This window comes from Myotis myotis, unplaced genomic scaffold (genome assembly GCF_014108235.1).
Source record: "Myotis myotis isolate mMyoMyo1 unplaced genomic scaffold, mMyoMyo1.p scaffold_m19_p_1, whole genome shotgun sequence".
NCBI lineage: Eukaryota > Metazoa > Chordata > Mammalia > Chiroptera > Vespertilionidae > Myotis > Myotis myotis.
The window spans coordinates 134,146,418-134,169,920 of NW_023416313.1; the positions used below are offsets into that span (position 1 = coordinate 134,146,418).

At 38.7% G+C, this 23,503-nt stretch overlaps 1 protein-coding gene across 8 annotated transcripts in view; it reads right to left on the minus strand.

Moving 5' to 3' along the window:
• Positions 1–3,990: 3,990 nt before the first annotated feature.
• The window catches only part of MIPOL1 (mirror-image polydactyly 1), a 365,567-nt gene continuing 346,054 nt past the window's right edge, over positions 3,991–23,503 (minus strand). For all 8 annotated transcript variants that reach the window (XM_036352921.1, XM_036352910.1, XM_036352890.1 and 5 more), the window contains one exon: positions 3,991–4,502. In XM_036352921.1, coding sequence (XP_036208814.1) covers positions 4,436–4,502 — 67 coding nt within the window. In that variant the 3' untranslated portion in view covers positions 3,991–4,435. The remainder of the gene's footprint in view (positions 4,503–23,503) is intronic.

Genomic DNA, 23,503 nt, shown 5'->3' on the forward strand with positions numbered 1-23,503 from the left:
AAAATAGTTTTTCATAAAGATTATTCTAGCAAAAGGATTACAAGTTTGGTAACTTGAGATGCTATTCTGGAACCTATGCTAGTAGTTCAAATGTGCAAGCTCCAACTTAACAAATGTTTAAAATATTTGAGTTTTTAAAACAGAGCCAAAATAAACTACATCTTCTCTAGAGATGACATATTTAGCTAAGCTCCAGCAATATAAATCTTTCAACCATCCCATGTATTTGTTTAAAAACCTCAGAAACCATGTGCATTTCTAATAAAACATGGACAAAATACTGAAATCACTGGAGCCTAACAGTTGTCTTACAAATCAATATTTATAAAAGGCAAATGTACTTTTCTGTATGTGTCTGTGTGTATATACCTGTGTATATAGTTGCATACATGTGGTATATGTCTATCTATAAAGATACATCTTATATATGTATATGGATAGACAGTTTAATGTATAATAATAAAAGCGTAATATACTAATTAGACCAGACATCATTCCAGACGTCCTTCTGGACGAAGCTGGGGCTGGAGGGAAGCCCGAATCCTGGGTGCCAGAGGGAAGCCAGTGCTGGCAGCCAGGGGAAGGAAGGCCTACTCTTGCACGAATTTTGTGCATTGGGCCTTTAGTTGTCAATAATAGTTATCAACAATATAATATTGTCTTGTGAAAAATTTGTGTTCCATACAAACCATATGTGAGTAGAGAAAATGTGTAAGCTATGTCTATTTTATCATTATAATATGGCTCATTAATCATGAACATTTTAACAAAATAGAAAATTTAAAAATAATTATGATCTTTAAAAATACTACACATAAAAATGCATTTCTATGCAACTATATACAATATAAAAACAACAAATTTTTAATATTCCAACCTGTTTTTGTGTGAAAGAAAACCCCTTCAAAACAACCTAATCCTGTCAGTAAGTGATCTAATAAGAAGATTCTTCAGTTTATTTAAATAAGGAATTATAGAAGGGATCCAGTTTCTTATTGAAAAGGGAAAAATATTTTATTAGATAAAATATTTTAAACAATTCTAACATGGCTTATTTATAAAAGTAGAATGAAATTTTCTCATAAAAATTAATTATTGACTTCACTATAACTGCTTTTACCTTGCTAATAATCAATAACCTTGCTAACAACTTGCCTATAACTGGTTTTATCTTTGCCAGTTCCTCAGGTAGGTAGAGTAAGCCTTGAAGTTTAGGCTTCCTTTTGATAAAACTACACTGTCAGGTTTTAGCATAGGCCAAATTAAAATAGTAAAAAGCAACTCAAGGTTATTTTTTTATTAATGATGAATTGTCACAATATTCCTAATTAGTGAAGGCTAAGACAAAGCATGCTGCTACTATAACCCTACAGAGAGGTAGCAATGATATGATGCTATCTATATACATGTGCAGTTCAATTCACATTTTTGTTTTTTATTGAAAGAAATGCATACAGCCCCAGCCAGTTTGCCTCAGTGGATAGGCTACCAGCCCAAGGACTGAAGGATCTTGGGTTTGATTCTGGTCAAGGGCACGTACCTTGGTTGCAGGCTCAATCCCCAGCGCGTTTGCGAGGCAACCATTCCATATGTCTCTCTCACGTAGATGTTTATCTCTCCCTGTCTCCACCCCTCTCTACCCCCACCATTCCATTCTCTCTAAATATCAGTGGAAAAATATTCTCGGGTGTAGATTAACACAGACACACACAAATACATACAATCTTGATTTTTAGAGAATTCATACGTAAGTATATAAAAGAAATGGTACAATAACAGATTGTAAGAATTTAAATCTTTATTAACAATTTTTTATTTTATTTTATTTTGAAGGGGTTGGAGACCTACGGTTTGCATGGAGTTTTAGTTATAAGACCTCAGTTGTAAATCCTAGCTAGTCCTTGGCAAGTTCCTAGCCTCTCTGGGTCTGTTTCATCATCTGTAAAATGTATGTAATAATAACAATAATACTAAAATCAGCAGCAGCATGATTATGTGGCTCATACATATAATCTATTATTATTATTGTTATTGTTTGGTTGAAAGAATACAAATATAAATGCGAAAAAACAAATCAAGTGCTATGCATGTTTGTGTTATCTTTTCTGATTTTCTTCTGAACTACTTATTTTTCTAAGGAATGATTTATCATGTTACTGTAGGGATTAGACTTGATGTTTAAAGCAAACTCAAAGAAACATCTCAGGGTATCTTCAAATACTTCTGAAGTTGCTTTACTATTGAATATGTACAGAACTGATCTTCAGTGAACAAGGTTTTTCCTTTATAAAAAAATAGACAATTTGAAATATTGGTGGTGAACATTTTTTAAGTGCAAGAAATCAATTAATGATAATATTTGGCTATAATACTTAGCATGTGTAATTTTGTAGACAATTCATTTTCATGGGGACGTGTGATATTTTGAGGTGATTACCTACATTGAACAATAGTAGAGGTTTGAATTGTTTTATAAATTTAAGTTTATGATATCAAATTCTAAAAATGTCCTGAATACTAATTACAGGAATTGCTTGTTCTAATATGATCATTTAGGTATAGGAAGAAATGTTTGAAAATTGTAAAATGTCTTTATGCTACACTTCGTTGTGTATTAGAAAACCCCAAGCAAAATAATTCAAGAAAGACTTGTCTATTCTTTAGGACTAAACTGAAAATTCAAGTTTCCTTGTGATTCATCTGAAGAGGATTCAGCAATGGACAATTTTGTGACAAAAATTGTTTCTCTTTACCTCCATGACTTGTTCCTTCACACATTAAGCTATATGTTTCTATTAGAGCCTTGGGACAAGACTCTAGGCATGACCCAATTATTGAAAATTTCTCTATTTCTATAGTCTCTTGCCTAGGAGAGGCTACAATTGTCTTTAGAACTATAGAGTAGGCCCAGGTAGCTTAATTTTAGCCCCTGATGTTCTTTATTTTCTAACTCTCATAGTATAAAAATAATTAAAAGCAGACAATATGAGTAAATTTTAAATTTAAATTCAGTGGCATGATTCTAACTCTCAGTTAATTTAATGGATAAAATAAAAAGAAACTGATGTTAGCATTATGGTCCTTTCGTCAGTCTGTGATAAAGTACCTTACATTTTCCCACAGAGTGAAAAAAAGAATTTAAACAGATAATCTCCAATGGTGTATGAAGAAATGGTGCATAAATTACTCTGTACTTGTCTTGAAAATAGGCAATGGTAGATAATTTACCTCAATCTTAAAGATGAATAAAAGAAGTATATGAATTTAGAAACATTTTCACTTGCCTAAAATTTTTTCATGAATTTATTCTCTACTTGTCTTTTTCACCCAATTCTAGACATAGTCATTTTCTATTGGCCTCTCATCTATTCAATCTGAAAAAGAACATGTTTTTCCTACAGCCATATCTACACATCTTAGTTTTATTAATAACTTCATATGGTTAGAAGTGACTATGCTGTAACTATTTTAAGTTATCTCTTAAATGAAAAAAGTATGTAACCTGAACCAAATTGTAGGCTTTCTCTTTTCTAAGACCATGTGTTTTTACATTATCATTTTATTGTAAGTTACATATCGATTTCTCTTCCTCCACAACAAAAATTCAAATGGTGATCTAAGTAAAGATCATCAAAAAGCATGTGCAACAAGTTGGATGGCCCCTGCATGTGGCACAGACAGATTTTCAAGCCAAAGTGTCCCAGTCCATTAGATAAACTTGGCAATTTCTACAGTTTAAATAAAGTTTAGATAATTATTCATCAAAGCATTGAAAATATTGAATTTACAAGTACACAGTAACAATATCCTCTTTTCATTGAAGATAGTCTGTATTGTTTTTATTGGAACAAAAATCATGATAATTTTAATGTACCAAACTCTTATTAAAAGAAATTACACACTTAATTCTTAGTATCCATACTTAATATTCTTGAATACTAACAAAGATTACATGCATGCATTGAAGGAAGACTATAAACTCTCATCAGGTAAGAAATAAACTCTATATTGAAAAATGCGTGTATTTGAAGTTTTGACCTAACACAGTGGGTTAAGGTTTAGACAATATTTACTTTGCTGCATTTTGATTCAGAAAGGGCCATATGTGAAGATATAATCCTGACCAACTTCACAATGTTTCTATAATAGTCTCTCGTTATGTTAAATATAGTGAGGCAGAAAACTGTTACAAATAAACTACAACTTTATAGCTATCCATTGGTAAAAGTCCGTAGTTAATACATTTGGATAAATAACCCAAGTCAGCAACAAAGTGGTTAAACATTTGTGATTTGATTTTATCTCAGCTTGGAATGTGGTTGGAGTGTCCCACTTCTAACAACTGTTTGCTAAGTTAAGGCTTTAGTGTTTACACAGCGTTGAATGAATCAGCCTGGTCACCAGATGTGACTGCTTCCCAGGCTGCCGCTTGCAGTCAGATCACTGTCCTCACGGGCCCTGCTCCAACCTTCTTCCTCAGGACGTCCACCAGCCTCTCCAACCTGATGGAGCAAGGGGCGGAAAGGGAAAAATGAATACAGAAAGTGCAGTCACTGTCAGGCATGTTTTGGCAGAAAAAGGACAGTGGTTGCCTGTGACCAAGCAATCCTGGTAGTCATGCTAAGAAATAAAGCATTGCTGTAAGCAAGAGACCCTGGTGCCAAGTGCCAAGTATCTGAGGTTAAAAAAAAAAAACAGCAAAACACAAACTTTAACCCAGATCTTCAGCTTATGTGAGCATTCAATGCTACATGAAAAATAGAAGGTACGCATTTCAATACATTTACCTATTTGTGTTAAGGTTGTGAATCAATGATGTCCATGTAATAATGACAGGATGACACATTAAACGGAGAGCAGTTTGAAACTGATTTACCTTATTTCAATATAGAAATGTGAGCAATCTTACACCTGTTACTTAGCTAAATAAGTGACACATGGGCATATTGTATAATTCTTATGCATTAAACTTCTTTTTTATAGTTAGCTAGTATAGCCACGAATTAGGGGACTAGTGGGAAAAACTTTATGTCTCAGTGGCATGAAAATAATTTAAATATATACAAATGATTTGATGGTGATAAAAACAGACTTTCTGTACTACATTTAAAAACTTTCTGCATACTACTCTTTGTAATGTTTTAAGCAATAAAACAAAATTAAAAAAAGAAAAAGATAAAATCATGCACCATGCTTTCCCATTTAATAAAGTAACTAATGGCAATATTTAAAAAACAACAACACACACACAACAAAACAAAACAAAAAACAAAAACAAAAACAACTTTCTATTCCTGAGAAGTATAAATAGGCTAGAAATGACTAAATATGCTTTTTAGTCCAAGGTAGGTGATTTTCAGTTGATTAAAAACTTGCCCATTATACGGAAAATAGAGTGAAAGTTCAGAAGCCCATTCTGTGGTGTTTTCAGGCGACTCTAGGGGAGAGAGACCACGTTCCTGTGTGTCAGTGAGAGTTTTGCTTGACAAAAAATGATGGAATCAGACCATTAATTGTTTTTCTTTTATTTTCTTTACTGAAAGTATAAAACATTAACTAAAAACTTGCTTGTTGTTGTATACAGAGAAGTCTTCATTAAACGTGAAAATCATGCCCATATGTATATACACTATCTTCCTTTCTCAGAGACCGCTGAGCAACTTAGTCTAATCTGCTCCAGCTCGCTTCATTTATATGGGAGCAGTGTGCCTCATTTATAGGGACCCATGCATGAGGGTTCTTTGCAAATAAACCTACTACAGAGCTAGACACTAAAGGAATGAGGGCATTCTTAGTGTCGTACACTCTGGTCAGCTGCATCCAACACTGAAAACTAGCTCCAGGCTATTGGATGATTCTGCATATATCGAGTCCTGTTAGAAAACACAAATATGAAATGAAAGAATCTGATGCGTCAAAAATCTTTGCTTTGAGAAATGTAGTAATGATCTTATAGTGAAAATGCAAATCTGTCCTACATTTGTTACTACAAATTTCTCAAATATAAGCTATACATAAGTTTTATACATTCACAGCTTTAGCCTATTGGTGCAACTACTTGAACTAGAAGATTCACTGGAATTCACAGACCAGTTTGTATAAGTTGGACTACTGACCAAAACTAGAGCTAATATACTCTGAATATTATGGTTCATAGAATTACACAAATCCTTTAATTCAGACAATGTTTCACTAACTTGGATGGTAGAGGAGGGGGGGGAATGTCAGTGTGGAATTTAAAGTGCATTGTTAAGAGATGAGAGAACTTGAATTAACTATTGACAAATAGCTGCCAGCAGGAATCTGGAGGAGACATTAAGAGCATATCTCCACATATATTGTAAAAAGTCAGGAAATCATTACTTCCAAGTTGGTTAAATATATACCTCCTCCACAAAATCATCTGCAATATTAAAAAACTTCCTTGTAATATAAAAGTAAGCTCTATTCGGCATAGCTATTATCACTACAAATTCTGAATTGGCGGAATCACAAATTACTGAGATGAATCTGTGTGTGGTTCTTTTGGCTTCTCCTTTACAGATAGGCTCCTCTTACTTCTGTTTCCTTTTTATACATTAGGACTTTTTCCCATTTCAAACTAGTACAAATTGCTAAGGGAAGAGGTTAGGAGGAAATACTTAAATATCATGTTTTGCAATGTCTTTACTATATTTCAACAATTACTAGATTGACCACATTCTCAGTTTATCCAGGTTGAATGATTTATGAAAATTTGATCTCAGAAATGAGAAAAATGTCAATTACTTAGTTTTGTAAAAGCTTACTGACTTCTGAAACACAATGAAGAACCTATTCCTTCCTGTAAGGAATGAGATAGACCTGCCAAGCATGGACCGTGCCAACAGGAAGGGAGGTGTGCATGTCTGTTGAAGCGCCTTGCAGGATCTGCCTGCGGGCTATTCTTCACTGTCCAAATCAATAATATCTTTTTAAAAATTATGTCGGTTACTAAAAGAGGCTCCAGCTACTTTACATTTTACTCAACACTAGTTTCCCCAGGGCTTCATGAAATAGGAAAAAGGTTAGAGCTAAGATTAGGATTTCCTTATTTTAAATATGAAGACACTGAAGCTCAGACAAGTAAACCTTATGCAAGGTTGTGGTTAAAACAGTGACAAATCTGGGCCTGGTTTCCTTGTTCTTAGTTCAAAGCTACTTCCATTAGGGTTTGGGTTACTGGAGAACTATAGATTTCAGATTATAGGTAAATGGATTATTTGTCTTAATAGCTTCATTAAAATTTTCCCTCAATTCTTACTGAAGTCAAATTGGAACACATCTGTTGGTGTATTTCATCTATTATTTTAGTAGCACATTATAGAAAAGTAAGCTGATGATATTATACATAAATAGGATTTAGTAGTTACAATCTATTTTTGCTATAATGTCATTTCTATATAAACTTAAAAATATATTTAGCTATATTCTAGATAGAAAACATATTTTTGCAGTGAACATCTATATCTTATCTAATAAAAGAGAAACATGGTAATTAGCTACCCTTCCCATTGGCTAATCAGGGCGATATGCAAATTAACTGCCAGCCAAGATGGTGGCCGGCAGCCAGGCAGCTTGAAGCTAACATGAGGCTTGCTTGCTTCAGTGACGGAGGACTCCAATGTTCCCTGCCTGCCGCTGCCGGCTTCTGAGCTTGCAGTTTGAAACATTGTTACAAATATAGAATCTAAACAAACTCCAGAAACCTGCTTTCAGCCAGCTGGGATCTCAGAGCTGGAGTTGAAACAGTGTTTCAATTATAGAACCCAAACAAACCAGATACCTGCTTTCAGCAGCCAAGGCCTAAGAGCTGGAGCCAAGCCTTAGAGATAAAGCTGGCCCAGAATAAAAAAAAAAAAAAGAAAAAAAGGAGCGGTTGGGAGCTTCAGTCACCCGCCAGCCTGAAAATAGCCCTCAGCCCCTCACCCAGACTGGCTAGGCACCCCAGTGGGGACCCCCACCCTGAAGGGTGTGTGACCAGCAGCAAACAGCCATCATCCCCTGATCCAGGCTGGCCAGGCACCCGAGTGGGGACCCCCACCCTGATCCAGGACACCCTTCAGGGCAAACCAGCCGGCCCCAACCTGTGCACCAGGCCTCTATCCTATATAGTAAAAGGGTAATATGCCTCCCAGCACCGGGATCAGCGGGGCCGCGAGGCCTCTCAGCACTGGGATCAGCATGACAGGGGGCAGCGCCCCAACCCCCGATCGACCCTGCTCTGTGCGTGACAGGGGGCAGTGCCCCAACCCCCTGATTGGTCCTGCTCTGTGCGTGACAGGGGGTGGTGCTGCAACCTGCCCATCGACCCTGCCTTGAGCGTGACAGGAGGCGGTGCCCCAACCCCCCAATCGGCCCTACCCTGAGCGTGACTGAGGGTGGCATCGCAACCTCCCGATCCGCCCTGCTCTTTGCATGACAGGGGCGGCGCCCCAACTCCCCAATCAGCCCTGCTCTGAGCCAGACCAGGGGCTGCACCTAGGGATTGGGCCTGCCCTCTGCCACCCGGGAGCAGGCCTAAGCCAGCAGGTCGTTATCTCCCGAGGGGTCCCAGACAGCGAGAGGGCACAGGCCAGGCTGAGGGACCCCCCTCTCCCCCCTGAGTGCACAAATTTTTGTGCACCAGGCTTCTAGTATATATATAAAAGGCTAATATGCAAAGTGTCTCCTCGGGAGTTCGATTGCTTGCTATGATGTGCGCTGACCACCAGGGGGCGGCACGGAACAAAGGAAGGCCCTGGCCAGCAGCCGGAAAGCCCCGATCAGCCCTGATCACTGGCCAGGCCAAGGGACCCTACCTGTGCCAGAATTTCTTGTCTGGGCCTCTAGTTATTTTTATATTTTCTATGTATCTATGTAATATGTATGTAATACAACAAAGTACATAGTTTTATTTTCATCTTATTTTATTAAATTGGATTTATTGGGGTGACATTGGTTCACAATACTGTAAAGGTTTCAAGTGTACAACTCAATAAAACATCTGTATACTGTGTCATGCACCCATTGCCCACATCCACCTACCTCCACCCCCCTTTCCCTCTGGCTCTCACCACACTGATACCTGTGTCTATGGAAATACATGGCTTTCCATCAAGTCGATGAAACATAGTTATTTACAATTTTCCTAATTGATTTACTTCTAATTTTTACTTTTACAGAATATTTTGATATATTTAAAAAGGCAAGTAACACTAAATGGGTACTATATACCAGGGCCTATGAGAAGTAATTTATGCACATATTTAATTTTTATTATAACTCCATGACAAAACCAAAAGAAATTAGATCAGTGCTACACTGCTCGTGAATTCCAGATGCAAGCTAGGTTAATTATCATCCCTCATCTCTCCAGTGTGATATGTCTTTCAAAAGTACTGTGACTTTGAAGGCTCATTTCTAAATTGTGGGCTTGAATTACTCTTATTGACTTGATAATTTTGTTGCAAAGTGACAGAAAGGAGTAAAAACAGTACAAAATCCTCATTTTGAGAGTAATTGTGTACTTGTCAATGTGAGAGTAGCATTCTTATTGGCTAGACAATTTTCTCCAGAAAAACCATTCCTATTATTTAGGCAGTGAGGTTACCCCATCAAACATAGTTGCCTTAAAATTATTTTTTTTTTCAAAGAAAAGAACCAGGGAAATTCAAGAGAGATGGATAACAATCATCTTCCAGCAGAGGAGACAGAAAAGCCTTGAAAAGTGCTGCCCTTCGAGTTTTCCATTAGTTCCTAAGGCCTAGTCCTCCTTCAACCATGGCGGCAGGGTGAGAAGACTTGAAATGTATTTTTTTTTTTCCTTTTTCTATGATGGCTGTTCTTTCTCTGATCTTTTTATTTTATCAATATTTCTTTATACTTTTCATGATTTCCTTAAGATATGTTATTTGCTTCTTGATTCCACTTAAATACTAGAACTTCCAAATATAGATCTTCATCTCAACTCTTTTCTGAGTTTTAGATTCACATATGCAACTGCCCTCAAGTCACCTCCTCTTGCTTCTTATCTAAAACAAAACTTTCCTTACCTCCTTTGTGTACTTCAGTATTTCTTATCTTGATTAATATTGTTGTTTATTAATTCACTCAACTTCTACACTGAGAAAATCTAGAGGAACGTGATTATATATATATATATATATATATATATATATATATATACACACACACACATATATATAATATATATAAATACACACACACACGTATATATATTTTCTTACTTCAGTTTGAACCTGTGAAAACTTTGTGCTAAAACCACTAATGTAGACAGTTGGAGGCAATGAATGGGTTTTAATTCATCTAGTACCATTATTTTCATTTTAGAATGATCACACTGGGATGGAGGAGTTAGCCTATAGGTAGGAAGTCCAGACAGTTTTTTATTAAAATTATTCTAGTAAGCACAACAATGTGAATGTACTTAAGACCACAAAACTGTACACTTTAAAAATAGTTAAACTGGCAAATTTTATGTTATGAAGATTTGAACCAGAGCTGCAGCCATGAAGATGGAAAGAAGGGGATGAATTTGAAAGATATCTAGAATACGGAATCAAAAGGACCTTGTGACTTTTGAGAGTAGGTCAAGTGAGTTGAGGTGGTCAAGAAGGATGGCTCCCAGGTGTCTGGTTTTCGTGAATAGACAGACAGCCTTCTGCTGACCAACACAGTGGAGAGGAAGAGCAGAAAATTTTGTTGGGGAGTATGTGTGTGTGGAGGATGAATTCAGTTTGGTACGTACAAATCTGACATGTTGGTGGAACAGTAAGTAGGGATGGTAAGTAGGCAATGTATATAAGAGTATATGTTGAAGAAAGAATTCTAGGTATGTGACACAGATTTCAGTTCAATCAATAAGCATTTGTTTTGTAATTCCTATGTACCAGTTATTGTTCTAGCACTGATTATTCAAAAAACAGGACATGGGCCCTGCTTGTAAGAGAAATAAGGAGGGAACGTAGATCTTTATATGGATAACATTAGTAAGTTACTGGTAAATGCCATCATAAAAGGATAAGCACAGTATTAAACAGAAAGGGTAAGAAAGGGTCGGGAAAGAAGGAGTCTTAAAAGCTTCATGATGACGCCGAGTTAAGTATTGAAGGATAAGAAGGAAAGAGTCACATTGAGAAGGGTGGTATGGAGAGGGGGTAAGGCAGGCACAGAGGAAGGAAAGCATGATGTGTCAAGTCCTCCCAGTAGTATGTTTTCTTAGGATCATGCAGGGGAGGAGGCTGAGAATAGCTGAAATGAGGCTGGTGGGCCATAACTAGGTTTTGCTCTAAGCTGCAACTGAAGCCATTGAAGTGGATGGAAATATTAAAAGAGAGAAATAAAGGAGAAGTGAGATGGGAGGAAGACAGAACCAAAGTGAAAACAAATATTTAAAGTAAAGAGGTTGACAAGAGAATTTGAGAAAACAGGAAAGTAAAAGATGGATCAAGAGTAGGTGCTGTAACAGAATCCATAGAAGAGAATTTCAAGAAGGGTGTGATCAACAGGGTTAAATACTTAAACCAGATCAAAGTGAAAAGTATGCATTTGATTAGGGAATGACAACCTTTTCAGGGCAGTTTTAATATATGATGGAAGTAGGAGGAAACCTGAATGGAATGTGAAAAAGTGAAGACTAACTAAAGGCTGTTTTATAAGAGCTTGGTTAGAAAGTAAAGTGGACTGCAGTTATAGGGGGATGTTAGGCTGAGGACATTTTTAAAGAAGTGGATGGCACAGGAATATGTTTATGGGTTATGGGAGGGAAGACTATTGGAAGACACTAAAGTACAACGGATGAACATGATACCTTTTTTAAAATTTAAATTCTTTATTGTTTAAAGTATTACAAAAGTCTGCTTTTTCACCCATTGACCTCTGCCCGACTGCCCCCACCCCCCAGCATATGCCCTCACCCTTCCACCCCACCCCTGTCTGTGTCCATTGGTTATGCTCATATGCATGCATATAAATCCTTTGGTTGATCTCTTACCCCTCACCGCCGTCCCTCCCCCCTCCTCTCCCTCCCCCCCACCCCGCCTTTCCTTTGAGGCTGGATGGTCTGTTGGATGCTTCTGTGACTCTGGTTCTATTTTTGTTCATCAGTTTATGTTGTTCATTATATTCCACAAAGGAGTGAGATCATGTGATACTTATCTTTCTCTGACTGGCTTATTTCACTTAGCATAATGTTCTCCAGTTCCATCCATGCTATTGCAAATGGTAAGAGTTACTTTTTTTTTTTTACAGCAGTGTAGTATTCCATTGTGTAGATGTACCACAGTTTTCTAATCCACTCATCTGATCGTGGGCAATTAGGCTGTTTCCAAATCTTTGACTGAATGCACCCGATTTTTTGCTGTTTTTCCTTTCTTCTTTTATTAATAAATGTAGATCCAATCAAAAAGACCAGTTGTAAATTGTGCTGCTATGAACATAAGAGTGCATATATCCTTTCTGATTGGTGTTTCTGGTTTCTTTGGATATAGTCCTATAAGTGGTATTACTGCGTCAAATGGAAATCCCATTTTTAATTTTTTGAGGAAACCCCACATACTGTTCTCCACAGTGGCTGCACCAGTCTGCATCCCCACCAGCAGTGCATGAGGGTTTCTTTTTCTCCAAATCCTCTCTGGCACTTGCATTTGTTGATTTGTGGATGATAGCCATTCTGACAGGTGTGAGATGGTACTTCATTGTTGTTTTGATTTACATCTCTCGGATGATTGGTGACTTTGAGCATGTTTTCATATGTCTCTTGGCCTTCTGTATGTCCTCTTTCAAAAAAGTGTCTACTTAGGTCTTTTGCCCATTTTTTGATTGGATAGTTTATCTTCCTTTTGTTAAGTTGTATGGGTTCCCTATAAATTTTGGAAATTAAACCCTTATCAGAGATAACATTGGCAAATATGTTCTCCCATGCAGGGGGATTTCTTGTTTTGTTGATGGTTTCTTTTGCTGCTCAGAAGCCTTTTATTTTGATGTAGTTCCATTTGTTTATTTTCTCCTTAGTTTCTAAGGAGCTGTGTCAGTGAAGATATTGCTATGACAAATGTGTGCTATTTTGCTGCCTTTGGCTTCTCCTAAGATTTTTATGGTTTCCCATCTTACGTTTAAGTCCTTTATCCATTTTGAGTTTATTTTTGTGTATGGTGTAAGTTGATGGTCTAGTTTCATTTGTTTGCATGTATCTGTCCAATTTTCCCAACACCATTTATTGAAGAGATTGTCTTGACTCCATTTTGTGCTCTTGCCTTGTTTGTCAAATATTAACTGAGCATAATGGCTTGGGTTGATTTCTCTGTTCTGTTCCATTGGTTTATATGTCTGTTCTTATGCCAGTACCAGGCAGTTTTGAGGACAGTGGCTTTGTAGTATAGCTTGATATCTGGAATTGTGATCCTGGAGGGCCTTCCCCTGCCACTTACCTGCTGGGGTGGCATAGGTTCCAAGCATCCCAAGCCACCCCTGACTGTGGGCGCACATGGCTCCCTCCAGCTGTGCCTCCCTGGCACCTGAGCCAGCCCCTGACTATCTGTACATGTGGCTCCTGCCGGCGGCATCTCCCAGACACCAAGTATATCTATGTGCATTTTATTATAATATAAAGCTCCTAAACATGTGAATTTCATGGAGGAATTTCAACATCATAATAAATATATTTTGGGAATTGCATTATCCCTTAAGTAATACCAAGGATGTGACTATCATCTTTGTCTACATATAAGATTGTTCTTATTTGTTGTCAACTGGTCTTTGTGTTTGGGTCTACATCTACACTAATAAAAGAGAAAAATGGTAATTGGCGTACAGCGATACTGTTTTCATTGGCTAATCAGGGCTATATGCAAATTAACTGCCAACTAAGATTGGCAGTTAACTGCCAACAAGATGGCAGCTAATTTGCATATATAGGCACAATGCAGGGAGGCGAAAGGGAAAGCAGGAAGAAGCCCCCTGCCACTGACAGTGATCGGAAACCCAGGGGGGAGCTAAGAGCTGGGGGGCAGGGCAAAGGCGGCCCCAGGGCCGCCTTTGCCCTGCCCCCCAGCCATGATCGGAGAATCAGGCGCCTTTGCCGCCCTGGCCAGTGATAGCAGGAAGTAGGGGTGGAGCCAGCGATGGGAGCTGGGCACAGTCGAAGCTGGCAGTCCCGGGAGCTAGGGCTCCCTTGCCTGGGCCTAAAGCGAAGCCCATGATCGCAGCGCCCCCCGCTGCCACTGCGGGTCCCCGCTGCCTGGGCCAGACGCCTAGGCCAGAGGCGTTAGGCCTGGGCAGGGGCAGAGCCTGCAACCGCGGGGAGCTGGGGGTCCCCTGCCCAGGCCTGACACCTCTGCCGGAGGCCTCGGGCCTGGTCAAGGGGCCGATCCGGTGATTGGTGATCGGAGGGTGATGAGGGTTAACTCCTCTGGCTGAGGCATCAGGCCTGGGTGGGGGGTGGAGCCGGGGATTGGGGGGATATGATGGTCCCCTTGCCCAGGCCTGAAGCCTGGGTCAGAGGTGTCAGGCTTGGGCGGGGGGTGGAGCAAGCGATCAGAGGGAGATGGGGGTCCCCTGCCCAGGCATGATTCCTGGGCCAGAGGCCTCAGGCCTGGGCGGGGGCCAGAGCCAGTGATCGAGGGGGAGATGGGGGTCCTCTGTCCAAGCCTGACACTCTGGCGGAGGCGTCAGGCCTGGGCAAGGGGCCGATCAGGCGATCGGAGGGTGATGGGGGTCAACGCCTGAGGGCTCCCAGTATGTGAGAGGGGGCAGGCTGGGCTGAGGGACACTCTCCCCCACAACCTCCCCCACACACCCAGTGCACGAATTTCGTGCACTGGGCCCCTAGTTTATTAATAAAAGAAGAAAAGAAACCGGAAAAAAATTGGGTGTATTCAATCAAAAATATTTAGTTTTAAAGCATCATTACTAACCATTTACAAATCATTTTGTTAATTTCTACTATAATTTTCATATTAATAAACCTACCTCAATCCTTTCCCCAAAATATTTTGCTTTATAAAAAGATATTTTGAGTTGTTAAAATAAATGATACAAAGAAATAATAGGGACAGATTAATTTAGTCACTGTATCAAGCACTATCATTCCTTCATTCAGAAATTTCTTGGGTACTTATTCTGTAACTGCCACCTTCTGAACAGTTGTGTCCTACAAAGTTTTTAGGTGTGTCTACTGTACATATATGTCACACAAAGTCTTTTTACAAATATGAGATCCTCTGTAAATAAAGATGGACTGTAAGAAAATCCTCTCAGCTATAGCAAGTTATAATAAAGTGAGCTCTAGGTTATACTGTTTAAAAGTAGTTCTACACTTTTAAATATTGTGAAGAAGAGGGTGTGCTACAGAGGGAGATAATGGGAAAGTGGGAGTATGCTGTACTCAGGCATCACAACTCCTGGGTCATTTTATTTACCATGCTTTGTTTAGCTTTACTTTTAGATTTATATTAACATCAAGCAATTGCTTCCCACCTTGTAATTAAGCAAAAAGCTTGGATTTATCCTTGAGATAAAATAGGACAAAGAAAAAGTTAGTATATGCCTATTCAAATGTGCTTAGATTAGAAGGATGATGTTTCTGAGAGAGAAGATGTGACCATGGGAACAGTGTCAAGGAAGAGGAGAGAGAGAGAGAGAGAGAGAGAGAGAGAGAGAGAGAGAGAGAGGAAGAATTCTGTGTTTGGCTGGCTTTAAGATAAGAGGCCACACAAGGCAAGCATAGCCTCAAGAAATAGATTCCAGGGAACCTCCAGGATGAATACAGCCTGCAGACTACTTTATCTTAGCCCAGTTTAAAGGATTTTGGGTTGAAACCAAGATGGCAGCAAAGGTAAATGCCTGTACTTGCTGCCTCCCACAACCACATCAAAATTACAACTAAACTACAAACAATCATCATTTAGAACTGTGTGAAAGCAAGCTGAATGAAAGTCTGACAACTAGAGAAGTAAAAAAGAAAGCACACAGAGACTGGAAGGAGTAGTGGAGGTGTGGAATGGGCTGGTCCGACACCCATGTGTGCTTTTTTTTTTTTTTTTTATCAGGAGGGAGAGCGTCTCTGTGGAGGCCACCCATGAGGAACAAGGGGTCCCAGCCCCACACTAGGCCCACAGATCAAGGTTCCAGACTGGGAAGAGAAGTCCCTGTAACTATGGGCTGTAAAAGCCAGCAGGAATTGTGGCTGAGTCACACGGAGGCTGCTGGAGACCCAGTTATTTCATTTAAAGGGCGGGCATATGAACTTACTCAGATTCCCAGCACTGGGCTGCTCTCAGGGACCCAGACACATATGGGGAGGGACTGGACTGCCTGGCATTGGGGCAGGAACTCAGGGGCAGCTTTCTCCCAGATGGCTGGGAGGTGCTCACAGGAGTCATTGTTCCTGTGTTGGGATCTCACCTTTCACAGGGCGCACTGGTAGCTGTAGTTGAGTCTCTATCAGCCTGGAGCACACACTATTTGCTCTGACCTAGGGATTCCCTGAGAACCCACCCTATCCAATTTGCAGCCACACCCAAGCTGTTTGCAGCAGCTTTTTCATACTAATGGCCTCTCTTGGCTCAAGCTTCAGACTTTGCTAAAATCTCTCAAACAAGCTGCAGATAGTGTCAGCATGCCCCAAACCAATCAATAAAAGGCCCAAAACCCAGCACTAGAACCAGCCTGCCTTACTTAATAGCTGGGCCTTGCCTGGGCATCTTCAACCCAACACAAATAGCAAGTAACAGCCATCTGAAGATCCTTCTGTAGCTCCTGCCAGGTGGCCCCAGGCAGTAGCTGACCTTGCACCTCCCTGGAGGCCCCAGAGCCAGTATACCCGGTGGACAGCTTCAGACCACAGCAGATTACAACTCTACACATGCACAAGTGACACACTTAAGGGGTAGACTCAGTGAACACCAAAGCCCCACTGAAACAAATCCTGCTCCATAGGGGTGTTTCCTGCACAGCAGCTCTCCCACTGTAGTCACAGCTGGTCCTCACAGCCAATGGGCCTGGAGGTCAACTCCTCCTAGTGATGCCAACAGCAATCAAGGCTCAAACAAGACTGTGCACACAGCCGACACAGGACACACCTAGAGTGCCCAGCCCAGGTGACTGGGGAGGCTGAGCCACTGGGCCCTATAGGACACCTACTATGCAAGGCCACTCAGCCAATTCCAGGAGACATAGCAGCTCTACCTAATACATAGAAACAAACATAGGGAAGCAGCCAAAATGCAGAGACAAAAATAAAATTTCTTTCAAACAAATGAAAGAAATGGAAGCAAGGAGACTACTGAATATAGAGTTCAAAATCCATGGTTATAAGATTACTCAAGGATCTTCATAAGACTTTCAAGGATCTTAGTAAGAAAGTCAAAGACATGAAAAAGGAACAGTCAGAAATTAAGCATACACTAACTGAAATAAAGAATAGTTTAAAGAGATTCAATAGTAGATGATTCCAAGAATCAAATCAATGATTTGGAATATGAGAATGCAAAAAGCACCCAATCAGAAGAGCACAAAGAAAAAAAAATCCAAGAATATGAAGATAGTGTAAGGAGCTTCTGGGACAACTTGAAGCATAACAATATTTGTATTATGGGGAAGTCAAAAGGAGAAGAGGGAAAGCAAGATATTGAAAATCTATTTGAAGAAATAGTGACAGAAAACTTCCCCTACCTGGTGAAAGAAATAGACTTATAAGTCCAGGAAGCAAAGAGAGTCCCAGTCAAGAGGAACTCAAAGAGGTCCATAACAAGACACATCATAATTAAAGTGCCAAGGGTTAAAGACAAAGAAAGAATCTTAAAAGCAGCAAGAAAGAAGCAGTTAGTTACCTACAAGGGAGCACCCATATGACTGTCAGCTGATTTGTCAACAGAAACTTTGCAGGCCTGAAGGGAGTGGAAAGAAATATTTAAAGTGACGAATAGTAAGAATAGTAAGGACCTACAACCAAGACTACTTTACCTAGCAAAGCTATCATTTAGAATTGAAGGTCAAATAAAGAGCTTCACAGACAAGAAAAAGCTAAAGGAGTTCATCACCCCCAAACCAGTATTACATGAAATGTTGAAGGGTATTCTTTAAGAAGAGGGAGAAGAAGAAGAGATAAAAAATATGAACATTAAAATGGCAACAATACATATCTATCAAGAATTGAATCTAAAAATAAAAATAAACAAGAAATCTAATGAACAAAATAAACTGGTAAATAAAATAGAATCAGAGTCTTGGAAGCATGGAACAGACTGACATATCTCAGAGGGAAGGGAGTAGAGGGGAGCAGGAAGAGATTAACCAAAGATCTTACCTATGGACACAGACAGTAAGGTGATGAAGGCCTGGGGTTGGGTGGGAACCCGGTGGAGGGGGACAATGAGGGGGGGGGGCGAGGAGGGAAACATCTGTAATACTCTCAACAATAAAAATTAAAAAAGAAAATGATTTTGGACCTCTGATCTCCACAACTGTTAAAATAATAAATTTTATGTTGTTTTAAGCACCCCCCACAAAAAATATGACATTCCTTATTCAATGACACTAATATCTAAAATAGACAAGGCACTAAACAGTTACCTATATTTTAAACAAACTAACATTTGCTCTCTTCTATGTAACCCTGAAAAATTAGGCTCACCAATCAATTATAATGTCAATTATTATCAATTTACATGACTAATAAACATAAAAGTTAGACATAGAACAATCAAAATATGTAAACTAGGCATCTTATACTTTTGTTTTATTCCATTTAAAGATTAGAACATGGAAAAGGATTAAAACTATATTTCCTTCTTTATATATCTCTAAGTTTTAGATTTTAAAATAATAACTTTGGTATAATTTATCCAGGGATTAATTAAGACTTTGTTAGTGAATCAGATGTCTAGATAGTCTGCTGAATTCCAGTCAGTCTATGGAAGCACCAGTGCAATGGATAATACTTTTAGGAAAGTGCTTACAGAAGATAATGAAGTTATTTTGCTTATACCCCTAACTTAACACCAGAAAGTGATTGAGATAATAGGATGAATTAAAATCAAGTGACAATTTATTGGGTTCTTTCACTTTGTCTATCAGAGGATATTTAAATTATGTAAGATTCTCAAGAAAACTCAACACCAGTAACAAGCCCATGATGCTCAATGATATTGGACAATGTGTATTTTGTGTATCACTGTATTCTTGGTTACTAGTAGAGCAGGCTCTGGAAAAACCAATGGGATATTGCTTATTTATTTATGAATAAATATCACACACACACACACACACACACACACACACACACACATTGGGAACTAGAAATACTTTCATTTATAGTTTCAATTCTAAAGTAATGGAACGTAATTTTGATGATGAATCCTAAAAGTAGGTTTCAAAAATAAAGAGCTTGGCCAGTGTGTCTCCGTGGTTGAGCACTGACCAATGGACCAGAAGTCACAGTTCAATCTTGGTCAGGGAACATGCCTGGGTTTCAGGCTCGATCCCCACTGGGCAGGCAGGAGGCAGTGACCAATTGATTCTCTCTCATCACTGATGTTTCTATCTCTGTCTTCATCTCTCTTCCTCTCTGAAATCAATTGTTGCTGCTTTTGTAAAGGTACCACAGTGTGTGTTTTTTTTATCCGCTTATCTACTGTTGGGCATTTAGGCTGTTTCCAGATTAAGCTATTGTAGGTAACACTGCAGTGAACAAAGGAGTGCATATAGTCTTTTAAATTGGTGTTTTGGGTTTCTTTGGATACATTCCTAGAAATGGGATCGCTGGGTCAAAAGTTCCATTTTTATCTATGAGGAAACTCCATACTGTTTACCACAGTGGTTGCACCAGTCCACATTCCCACCAGCAGTGTACTAGGGTTCTCTTTTCTCCACATCCTTGCCAGCACTGGTTGTTTGTTGATTTATCGATGGTAGGCATTCTGACAGGTGTGAGGTGATATGTCATTGTGGTTTCAATTTGCATTTCTCTGATGATTAGTAACATCAATCATTTTTTCATATCTTTATTGGTCATCTGTATGTCCTCTATGGAGAAGTGTTATTCAGGTCCTTTGCCCACTTTTTTAACTGGATTGTTTGTCTTCCTGGGGTTTAGTTCTATAAGTTCTTTATATATTTTGGAAATTAATCCCTTATCAGATGTATCATTGGGAAATATGTTCTCCCATACAGTGAGTTCCCTTTTCATTTTGTTGATGGTTTCTTTTTTTTTGTACTTTATACATTAGGAATTAAGGGTGCATAAAAAGACAAGCATTTCTGACTGAATTTCATTTCTTTCTCATTTCTCATTTTTATATGCCACTTGTAAAAGCAATTTCCATTTTTTAATATCCATTCACTTCACAGTTAATACTTTTCAAGCACTATAGAAGACTTGAAATTAAATCACATACATCTTTCTTTTATGTGTTAAAGTGTTAGTATTAAGGCTTAATAGGCTTTAGTCTCAGTATCTAGATTAAGTTATTCATTGGTGGTAAGTTAGTGACATAGGAACACATTAACTCTTTTGAGCTGACAGGACACTATTTAGTAAATTGCCTTAGAGGACTGAGTTAGAGTGATCTTAAATGTGAATTATACTTCTGTTCAAATTTATTTATAGTAAGTAATTTATTCACTGAGATAGATTTTTCATGTGATTTCCTTTAGACTTACAGTAACAGTATTTACACTAGTAAAAATATAAATTTTCATATTCTAGAAACTATCTTAAATTTGGCAGCAAAGATAATAGATAAGACTTCATGTATTTATAATAATTATTATTTGCACAGTACCAAATGGCATTTTGTAAGGCCAATAAAAACTATTTTTAAATTTTAATTGGTCGGGCATTCCCATCTGGGTATGCATAACTGAACCTCATATCTGCCTTTTGATAACACTGATAAAAAATCCTAAAGGTTTTTCAAATCATATATAATAAAAGGCTAATATGCAAATTAACCAAACAGCAGAACAACCGGTTGCTATGACACGCACTGACCACAGGGGGAGCGCCACTCAGCCAGAAGCCGGGCGGGCTCAAGGCTGGCAAGTGCTCCTGCCTCCACACGGCAGTGCTAAGGACACCTCGGAGGATGTCCGCCTGATGACTTAGGTCTGCTCCCCACAGCAGTCAGGCGGACAACCCCTCAGGACTCCCGGATTGCGAGAGGGCACAGGCCTGGCTGAGGGACCCCTTCAGTGCACGGATGTTGTGCACCAGGCCTCTAGTATTCTATAAAACACGATACATAAGTTATAATTTATTATTATTTTTCCTTAGATTAGTGTAAGTTTGGTCAATACAGTAGTGTTTATGTCTTCTGATATATGTTTTGCTACCTAAATTGGTAGAAATACTTCTTTTGAGTGAATAACCTAGATGATATTAATGAATAATTGTTGTAAATCTTTGCTAATAGCTCATTCTTATCATGTGCCTTTTTAAACAAAAAAAGCTATAAAAATTCTTTCTCCATGCTGCTTTCACATGCTTAAATCTGGACTTTTAGACATCCAACCACTAGTCTGGTTTAGATAGTTCTTCCTGGTGATATCCCAGGAACTGAGCCTCTGTTTGCCCAGTAGAGGAGTTATGAATGACAGTTCAAACCACAGCCTTGACATTGGCCTGTCTTTGAATGGCTTGAAATACAGCTCTGAAGAATAATCTTTATCATTCAGAATAACTTTGGACATTCTAACTTCCAGCACTAAATTCTACAGAAAGAATTTAATTATGTGGGAAATAGAGTTATGTAATAAAAATTACTGTCATTCCAAAGACATTCTCATGGGAATTTTCATTATTCTCGGGGAAGAAGCCTTTCAAGCCCTTCCTTTCTTTTGCTCTTCAGTTTCTAGAAGCCAATTTTGATGAGTTTTATATCTGCCATCACACAGTACTGTTCGCAAACTCAAGTTAATATTTTTTCTCATAAGTTTATAAGTTAGGGTTACACAAAAAGAAAATGAAATTAGTTTTTAGCACTGAACTAAAGACATTCTATTAATGGCACTGTGTTGTTCCTACCTCTTAGGCAGAAAAATCTTAAATACCAACTACTAGTGCTTCTTTACTCCTCACATCTCTTTAGTCTATAGTGTTTTTCTCTATAGTGTTTCTGATACAAATCCCTTCCTTCCAGCCAACACCAGCACAGCAGCTGTCTATACTATATTATTGTATGGCTTCTTAGTGGTAGCTAGTAGTCTGTCCTCTAACACGAGTCTGCCTCAGTTAATCTTCCACAGTACTAAGTGAGACTGATGTTCCTAAAATGCTATTTCCATCAAGTAACCTTTGCTGCTTACAAAACACTACGATGGCTTCTTACTCCCTGTCACATGAAATCTAAATGCCTGTGCACACTTTTGAAGGCATTCAGGAACTAAGCCTACCCTAGGTGACCTGATGTCATCACAGGAACCTCGGCTCCTGCCAGCTGACCTTTGTGCTGTCCCCTCTCAGCACCTCTGCTTCATTTTGCTCTTCCTTTCCTCTGTACCCTCTCTTCTTCCCTCTCTGCTTATTCGTATCCCACCCACTCTATAGGGCCAAGTTCAATTTTCTTGAGGCTTCCTTTTCTCTGTGTTACCTGCACTGAACAATTAACAGGTTATTCAGTACCCTCCTATTCTATAAAATGCCAATAAAGATATATATGCATTATATCAGATTATCAAGATGCAGGATGTCAAATACTTAACTCAAACATTCCACATCCAGGTATTTGTGCCTTCCATACATATTAGCTACAACTATGTACAATGAAGTAGTATTTGGGAATAACTGAATATCAATGCTTTAAACTTCTTGTGGGCAAGAGCCATACATATAGCATGCCTTTTATTGATTCCACCAAATTTAATAGAGAGCTAAGTACATAATTTTTTAAGGAGTTGTCTCTATGTTTTGTAATAATAGTAATAGAGATGAAAACATAATACTAATTTATTGCTTCCCCCCATACTGATCTTTATTTCTCACTAAGATCCCATATCTTTCCAATTTTTAATTCCATAGAGTAAGTAGTAAGACGAACAAGAAACTTTTTGTATTAATGCTTACAGTGAAATAGCTAGAAGAGATACTGCCAGCTGTAATGGAACAAGTTAAAAGAGTTAATCTTATTCATAGTTGTTACCTTTTTGCCAAAGGCTTCCATAGGCAGTGTGCTTCTAAAGCTATGCACACCCACCCACAGACTTAAGTCATTCATATTAATCTGTCAAAGCGCTGGTCCACTATGTTGATATACTTGTGAAAATAGAGCGTGACTTGCTATCCTCAAAGCAAGCTATTAGCTCCTGTCTAAACTTTCTCAGTCTGAACTCCACTATAGGGCAACTCTTTGATGGGACACACACTCTGCCTTTTTCAGCTTTACATCATTCTGCTCTATTATGTGCCAGTGTCTTTGAAGAGTATAAAAAAAAAAGCCATATTAAAAAAGTACAGAAATTTTGAATAAAATTCTTAGTCCTTGAACCA